Source organism: Hippopotamus amphibius, chromosome 10 (genome assembly GCF_030028045.1).
Source record: "Hippopotamus amphibius kiboko isolate mHipAmp2 chromosome 10, mHipAmp2.hap2, whole genome shotgun sequence".
NCBI lineage: Eukaryota > Metazoa > Chordata > Mammalia > Artiodactyla > Hippopotamidae > Hippopotamus > Hippopotamus amphibius.
The window spans coordinates 25,233,587-25,242,771 of NC_080195.1; the positions used below are offsets into that span (position 1 = coordinate 25,233,587).

Sequence of the window (9,185 nt, forward strand, 5' to 3'; positions counted from 1 at the left end):
GCTTTGTTGGTCCTTTAAGCTGGGTTCATGTTAAAAAATACAATTATTACCGTATAACATGAATTCCTTTCACTTTTCTCTTGGACGTGGAACTTCTACTCAAGTCCGAAATAATGCTGTTCACAGCTTTGTTTTATTTTGTTGCTTCACCACAGAAAGTCTCATGCCAAAACTAGTCATGGGACTATTATTATGATCTGAGTTGAGGAACAAAGACAATACGCTTTTATGCCATAAAAACAAGAGCATGGATGGCGTGTTCTTAACGTCCCAGGATTTAGCATGTTGCCAGGATTGGGCAAGTGATAGAGATAAATAAGCCTTCACGGAGTCTACCTTCTGCGTCTTAATTAGATTTAATCTCAATCTTTGAATATTCATTACCTAGTCATACAAAAAAAGGACTAGAGTAGGATCATGTTATAATTGTGCCAAATCTACTGGCAAAATATGTACACATTTTCGCTCAGGTATACACACTGTAAATGACACACAGATTCAAAACTGACTGCATTTTCTTGAAAGACACACAGAGAAGCAAAACTATAGATGAAATCAACCTTAGCAATTGCATAGCATGAATTGTTACCTTAGACAAATGACTGTAAGATTTAGGCAAAGAGGGATTGATTAGGAAATCCAGGGATTTTAGTCAAGTATCTATTCGACCTACCTCGTCCTCTCCTCTTTTTTTTTTTTTTTTTTCCTTATCTCTCAGCAGTCCAGTTCAATTTCTGTAAGAATTCCATGCACTTCTTAAATCTAATTTGCCAAAAATAGGTGATTCCCCGACTTGAGGACAAGGGGTAGGGGGCAAAGGGGAAGCTGGGATGAAGTGAGATAGTAGCATTGACATATATGCACTACCAAATGTAAAATAGATAGCTAGTGGGAAGCTGCTGCATAGCACAGGGTGATCAACTCGATGATGGGTAATGACTTTGAGGGCTGGGATAGGGAGGGTGGGAGGGAGTCGTGGGAGGAAGGGGATATAGGGATATATGTATAAATACAGCTGATTCACTTTGTTGTACAGCAGAAACTGGCACAACGGTGTAAGGCTTTATATTCCAATAAAAAGCTAAAAAAAAAAAAAAAAGGATAACCAACAGGGACCTACTGTATGGTACAGGGAACTCTGCTCAATATTACGTAACAACCTCAACGGGAATGAATTTGAAAAAGAATAGATACATGTGTATGTGTAACTGACTCACCTTGCTGTACACCTGAACCTGTCACAACATTTTAAATCAACTCTACTCCAATATGAAATTGAAAGTTAAAACGAGAAAAAAAAAATAGGTGATTCCACTCCTGAGATGGAGTGGCACGCCCTCCCTCCCCACCAATCCACTGCCTTGAATTTTGTGCTGGTAGAAGCAGAAATTGACTGTACCGAAAAATGTAAATAATAGAAAAAAATAAATAAATGCTCCTTTTCTCACCTGCAGGAAACAACGGAAAAAGCTGCATGACCGGCTTCGGCAGAGTCTTCGGTCCGAACGAAACAACATGGTGAACATGGCCAACGGGCCCCACCATCCCAATCCACCCCCCGAGAACGTGCAGCTGGCGAATGTATGTTGACTCTGGCCAGTGGAGAAGCTCAGCATCTCTCCTCTGTTCAGGCACCTTGAAGTTTATTTTCTAAAGCTCTTAGGCTCTTAGCTGCTACCATTAATCCCCAGGGCTTCCAGGAACCCAAGTTCTCGCCAAGAAAAAATAAGGGGAACATTTTTTAAAGTGGATTTGGTGACTGTGAAACCAGTGCATTTCCTCTTATAAAGGGTTCATGAAGGGATCGGGATAATAATGTTGGGTTTGTTCTGTAGGGAAGCCATAACCGGAAGAAAGAACAGAAGAAAGCACAAAGAAAAATAATACAATTCATGATACAAGAATCAGAAGGAAATGTTTTATTTTTTTATACCTTAGCAATGAAGGCTGCGTTTGTCTATGACTGATGAGCCCTGATAACTGAACTAAAGGCTCTAGAGTCATTGTTTTTTATTAGACTCATTTGTCGGTGCCTGATGAGTTACTGATTCCGATTTACAAAGGGAGACATTAGGACATGAAAAGGTCAGGGCCATTACCAAACTCGCTTCTCAGTAGCGAACTAGAAGAATTTAATATTTCCTATTCCTTGACTCTTTCTATATAATGACAAACCCTCCAGAAAAAATATATCCTTTATCATTCAAATATATATATTTTAAAATTTATCGAGCATTCACTTTTTAAATATAATGAAGTCATCGAATATTAGATTCTGAGAGTCTTTACATAGCATCTGCCAAAGCTCTCCCTTCTTTTTTTTTTACAGATAAGGGCCAGGGCAGAGCTGGACTCAGCTCTCCTGGTTTCTGGAGTACTCCTCTTCCTACTCCACTATCATTCTTCTTGTTTTCTTCATTCCCCTCTGATGTTTGGCTTTTTATAGGCAAACCTGGATGGTTATATTGCAGTACCATTTTCTATCTGATGGTCAAAGATGGATTTTGTGTGCAGCAAATATATCAAAGACCCAAGTTCAGGGTTGCTGGTAGTTCAACCACCTGCAAGTCTTGTAGGAAAGACCTACAGGAGACTGTTAGATGCTGATAAATTAACATCCTTTGCTGCTTTCCTCCCCCTACTGGTGCGTTCATGAGGATGTTCTGCACAGTTGCTAAATGCATTTCCCACACCTATAATCGGTCGCTTTGCATGGGATAATACATCTGCCCGAATTCCAATTATGGCTCCAGCTGTGTGACTGTGGGCTTTCACTTTCCTAAACCCTGTTGCTTCATCATACACATAATACCTACTTCAAAAAGTTCTTGTGGGCATTAAAAAAAAAAAATCCATATAAAGCACTTAGCCCAATGGCATCCAGTGAGTGTTGTATAATTGTTAGATATTCTTTTCATTAGATTCACTGAGCTTACATTGCCTTCCAAGGAGCAAAAGTCATTTGGTTCACAGACTAAAAATAGCTCATTACGTATGACAGTGCCATCTTTTCCTTAAAGCAAAGATCCACATGGAATAACCTTTCCGTGGTTAAGAGAACCAGCTAGACTTTCAAGCATAATTCAAGTTGATTATTATTATTATTATTATTATTATTATTATTATTATTATTATGGTTTCCATGAATATATCAGGTTCTTTTAGAGCCCATAATCCATCAGATTATAAACTGCCCAATTTCATCTAAGATTATTTTTATCCATGTCTTTTCCTGTTATTTAACTCTGTTGTAAATACTGACAGTGTTTAAAAGACAATTTTAAAATGTCCCTTTCTCACTAATAAAAGGTGGTAATATCTCCTGTGATTTGGTGGTAAAAATAAAGTAGAATCTACTTGCACTAAATATAAGACCCTCTGTTATAAAGTTTGTCAAAATGTGGAAACTTGACAACTGTTGTAAGTCCTTCAAATCTCTCAGTAGCCCTGTGAGTCTTACCACTGACAAGTTAAAAATTTCAACATCATTAGGGCAACATGAGCACTGAGAAATGGAAAGAGAAGGGTAGATTCAAAACAGAGATTTTTTAAAATTCTTCTAGTGACTTGAAATTTGAAATAAGACAAACCATCTCTGTGCTTTTGTTTCAATCAAATATCTGCTTATCACTTTTGACTTGCAACAATTATTACAAAAATAAGTACTGGGCAGGCTTTTGTATTGATGTTATCAATTGGAAACAAAAGAGAAGAAACAGGTCTGTTTCTGATCAAATGTAGTTATGATTGTAGGACCTACACCACGTGCATATCCAAAGAGCAATTCATCTACTATTTATCTAATCTAAAGCCCCTCCCCCCCAAAAAAAGACCCCGGTAGCCAGAATAAGCTTTGCCATCTGGCCACTGGAGAGATAGGATTTATTATGAAGCATGTGAGTTAGAAGAATAGATTTTGTATGTGTGACATTGTTAGCATTTTGACTTCCCTAAATCTTCAAGTTGTGTCTCTTTGTTTATCCAGCAATACGTATCTAAAAATGTCATCTCTAGCGAGCATATTGTCGAGAGAGAGGCGGAGACGTCTTTTTCCACCAGTCACTACACTTCGACAGCTCATCACTCCACTACTGTCACGCAGACTCCCAGTCACAGGTAAGAGAATAAAAAATTGCATGGCATTGCTTCAAGAATGAATCTTTACACATTGCCTTTTGCTCTCATTGCCTACAAAAGGGACAGGAGGTACTTATGAGACAGTGACGTATAGTTGAATGTATGGCTTGGGACAAAAACAGACTTTGGACAGCAAACTGGCTCTGTCACTTAATCGGCATTTGAATTCGAGCCTCAATTTTTCTGTGACCAAAATAAGGGGAAATAATACGTACCTTATAGGATTGTTGTTCCTTATTTTAGAGATTGTGTTTTCTCATGCCCGACCATTCACAGAATTACCATACTGGGAAGAGTTTGTCTTAGATGCCATCTAATACTTAGAAGTTGACTTCTTCCAGTGGTTGGATTGCCTTGGGACATGCACAGAGAATTGGCTAAATAGCTGAACCCTAAATTCTCAAATGCTCTGGTGATATCCAATCGCGTGCTACCAAGGGCAGCACTTCAAATGGAGGGCATAAGACAAGTGTTTCCTTAATCTAAGACACTCAAGAACAGAGAGACTCTAAGAATGCTTAGTATGAGATGGCATCCGGTAAATGTGTGTTGAAGGGGTGAACACATGAATAAAATGTATCCTTGCACAGCAAATCTAAATCAAGATGCTGTCTCTAGCAAGCATCTTTCTCAACAGTTCTCTTCTGAGACAAGTAATGTTGTAGTGAACTACAGATGCACCAGTCATTTGCAAGATTTGTCAAACCACTTCCTTTCATTTCCATTTGTGCCATAATTAAAAATATATATCTCTCTTTGCCTCTCACATTTCCCTGGTAGCTGGAGCAATGGACACACTGAAAGCATCATTTCGGAAAGCCACTCTGTCATCGTGATGTCATCCGTAGAAAACAGTAGGCACAGCAGCCCCACTGGGGGCCCAAGAGGACGTCTTAATGGCTTGGGAGGCCCTCGCGAATGTAACAGCTTCCTCAGGCATGCCAGAGAAACCCCTGACTCCTACCGAGACTCTCCTCATAGTGAAAGGTAAAACCGAAGGGCAAAGCTACTGCAGAGGAGAAAGCACCCCAGTAAGAAAATCCCCGTGAGCATCTGCGGTCCCACCTAAGGAACCTACTCTAATGAGAATCGGGGGCAGCAGTTGCCTGGTCTAGGAGTGCTCCTAGTTGATGAAGCCATCTTTTGGTTCGACTGAACTCATTTCTTCCAAGCTTCTCGCATCATTCCAGTGGCTGACAGGCAACAGACTCTTAAAGAGCTGGAATGATTTGATGTGGAAGGTGCAGCAAACTTGGAGTTCCTAGCTCTGACCTTAGGCTCAGACCCTCTGGGGGGAGGGTTTCCTCAATTGTAACTTGAGAGAGCTGGCCTCAGGGATTGATCAGGACCCTTCTAGAATTCTAAGTGACGAGTTATCCAAACTCTGAGCTGGCCTCTGGTTCTCACGTGCTAACTCTTTCTTACCTTCCAGCCTCAGTTAAATCAAGTCCAAGGCTGTGTCATTGCTGACTGTCATGGGGACTGCTTGTATTCCACCAGATAGCATCCCTTTCTGTCATTCCAACAAGGGACGAATCATAAATCTCTTGTACGCTGCATCCTGCAGTCTTCACGGGAGGTTTTCAAAGCAGATAGTGCCTTTGATGTGGCCCTTATTCTGAAATGTGTCAGCTTTCTTCTGGGGCTATTGGGTTGGGTGACGGGAGTCACAACAAAGGTAAAATAAAGAACCAGGCAAAGTAACCTGAAAGAGATGCTCAAGAGGAAAACTGAATTCATAGAGTCTCCCGATCCATTTTCACCTAAACTGAGGGAGAAATTACACCCAACCAGCATCCCTAGACCATCAGTAAAGCCGTTACTTGTTTGTTTGCAAATCCAGCAGGGCTTTGTCTGTTTGTTGGTTGGTTTGTTGACTTTATTATTTTCTCAGTCTAATCCCTGACCACTTGCTAAAAGGTTTACATCATGTCGAAGCCATACTTGGTTTTCATGGGTGGAGATCATTTTGATACACTCTTCCACTCATGCCCTGGGAAGTACTTACCACAAAAGATGCCCAGTTCAGAGCCTGCAGGTCATATAGAGCCTGCTGATTACTTTTTCAGAAGCCTTTACCCCCCAAATGGTATTTGAGTGTTTTATGGAATTTGTGGTTGCTCTGTAAGTCATCGATGAAGAAGTAAGCATGGTCCAAGACTGGTTTAAACATTAGTCTTAAATTCATGTAATTATGTCTTTATGTATTAAGTCTGTCCTAATTCAGAAACCTGAAAAAGAGGGCAGGGATAAATTCTTTCTTCATCACTACATGTGATATTTGTCTTTGAAGGTTGATGTTTCCCTGCTGTGGTAGGCTTCCTTTCATATCCCAGATTATTATCTGGGACTGCAAAATATACCTGAACCTAGGCGTCACGGAGAAAAAAGATGAATCACTTCTATGGGTTGGTTGAATTTGAATTAGCATTCTCAGAGAGCTTAATTTAAGTATCCCCAAAACAAAATGTCTGGAGACTCGAGCCCCAAATATTTCCATCTCCAGACACTTTCCCATTTTAGACACAGCCAGATCTCACATCCATCTGACTCAGAATCATGGCTGCAAAGCAGAAGATTTCATAGGTTTCTTGTTCCTGTTAGCTAGAGTTCGGAAGATGGTGTCCTGTGTCATCACAGGTCATGTCAAATTAAACGCTGCAAATGCCAATGCAAAGAAAAGAGTCCTTTAGTGCTATGCCTTGGTGACATTTTTATCCAAGCTGAGAAATGTGATTCTGAATAAGCCACATCCTTCTCAGTGCCACGTGAGGTCTTCTTGTCCTGGGGGAAGAAGGCACGATATGGTAAAAACGATGCACTCATTGTCTTGACGACGAGATTCACTGAGCGTCATCAGATATAACACGGCATAAGGTGACACAGTACAGCCCACCCTCGAGCAGTCGCAAAAGATAAGCCAGAGACGAATACAGCAGTGGGTTTTGGAAGAGAGGTAGACCTGAGATTGAGGCCAAACATAAGTTACCTTTGAATGGCATGGTCACTGGGATGTTGAATGTTAAGAAGTAGCATTTCGTGGAAACGTTAAAAGCACGCAAATGTGTTACGCTGTTATCAGGAATAAATCTAAGTTACTATGCTCTTTTTTTTTCATAAGACATAACCTTATAGCTGAGCTAAGGAGAAACAAGGCCCACAGATCCAAATGCATGCAGATCCAGCTTTCCGCAACTCATCTTAGAGCTTCTTCCATTCCCCATTTGGGCTTCATTCTCTAAGACCCCTTGGCCTTTAGGAAGGTATAGTATTTAAGTAATACTTCTTTCCCTTCCAAATCCCTGAGCCTTGGTCCTTCTAAACTGAGAGGTTTCCAGGACCCGGCGCCCTCTTGTCGTAACTCACGTGCTTTTATTATAAATCATGATTCGATCGAAAAGCTCAAATGCTTGGATGAGCTAGGCAATGTAGTTGATCTTTGCATGCGCTCTTGTGAGGAGACTCTTGGCTACCTAATTTGAGATTCCAAGGGTGCTGAATGTCCTAGTGTAAAAACCGAGATGTATACGATGACTAGAAATTCTCCGATGATAAAAATCTGATGATAATATTCACGAACTCTGCCCCCTGACCCCACCCCCCTGCTGTGTGCCTCTCATGCCACCACACTTATGCGGGGTGTTCTGTGCTCACAGGTACGTATCAGCAATGACCACCCCGGCTCGTATGTCACCTGTAGATTTCCACACGCCAAGCTCCCCCACGTCGCCCCCTTCGGAAACGTCTCCACCCGTGTCCAGCACGACGGTGTCCGTGCCCTCGATGGCAGTCAGCCCCTTCGTGGAGGAAGAGAGACCCCTGCTTCTGGCGACGCCACCACGGCTGCGGGAGAAGTATGACCACCCCGCTCAGCAATTTAGCTCCTTCCACTGCAACCCTGCGCACGAGAGCAACAGCCCGCCCCCCAGCCCCTTGCGGCTAGTGGAGGATGAGGAGTATGAAACGACCCAGGAGTACGAACCGGGTCAGGAGCCGGTTAAGAAACTCACCAACAGCCGGCGGGCCAAAAGAACCAAGCCCAATGGTCATATTGGCCACAGGTTGGAAATGGACAGGAACACAAGCGCTGAGAGCAGTAACTCAGAGAGTGAAACGGAGGATGAAAGAGTAGGAGAAGATACCCCTTTCCTGGGCATACAGAACCCCCTGGCAGCCAACCTCGAGGTGGCCCCTGCCTTCCGCCTGGCCGACAGCAGGACTAACCCAGCAGCCCGTTTCTCTCCGCAGGAAGAATTGCAGGCCAGGCTGTCCGGTGTAATCGCTAACCAAGACCCTATTGCTGTATAAAAACCGAAATAACCCCATAGATTCACCTGTAAAACTTTATTTTATATAATAAAGTATTCCACCTTAAATTAAACAATTTATTTTATTTTAGCAGTTCTGCACATAGAAAACAGGAAAAAAAAACTTTTATAAATTAAATCTATGTATGTACAAATGTGTTATGTGCCATATGTAGCAATTTTTTACAGTATTTCCAAACGAGAACGATATCAATGGTGCCTTTATGTTATGTTCCGTCGAGAGCGAGTTTTGTACCGTTCCCGTGATTGCTTTTTCACAGTGTTTCAGCAAACGCTTCCCTCCCCACCCCACCCCCATATAGTCCGTCTCTGCTGGTTCCTTATGCCTTGCATTATGATGCTGACTGGATGTATGATGTACGAGATTTTCAACTGTCCCTCTGTTTGCTTCGAGTAGTACTCAATTAGTACGTCTTATAAGGGCACATTCATCCAAATACTCCCCTTCTGTATGAGGTTTTCTTTTGCTTTCAGTATACGAAATGAGTTACGTCTACTCTGCCAGCCAAAGGTTTGCTTCATTGGACTCTGAGATAATAGTAGATACAGCAGCATGCTACTATTAATTACAGCAGGAAACTGCATTGTCATGTTAAATATTAAGAAGAAAGTAATATTGTGATTTTTTTTTTTTCAAAAACTATACTATCCATCAGAAGAAAGCTTGCTCTGACTAAAAGGAGCTACCATTTACGTTATTTGGATTGATTTTTCTCGACC

At 41.6% G+C, this 9,185-nt stretch overlaps 1 protein-coding gene across 9 annotated transcripts in view; it reads left to right on the forward strand.

Moving 5' to 3' along the window:
* NRG1 (neuregulin 1) overlaps positions 1-8,518 on the forward strand; it is a 1,000,105-nt gene extending 991,587 nt beyond the window's left edge. For 8 of the 9 annotated variants that reach the window (XM_057696608.1, XM_057696615.1, XM_057696613.1 and 5 more), the window contains 4 exons: positions 1,455-1,581; positions 3,986-4,116; positions 4,918-5,124; positions 7,794-8,518. In XM_057696608.1, the coding sequence (XP_057552591.1) occupies positions 1,455-1,581; positions 3,986-4,116; positions 4,918-5,124; positions 7,794-8,445 (1,117 nt within the window). In that variant the 3' untranslated portion in view covers positions 8,446-8,518. Of the gene's footprint in view, positions 1-1,454; positions 1,582-3,985; positions 4,117-4,917; positions 5,125-7,258; positions 7,401-7,793 lie in introns of all 9 variants that reach the window. The other variant, XM_057696616.1, reaches the window with a different exon arrangement.
* The last annotated feature ends 667 nt before the right edge of the window (positions 8,519-9,185 follow it).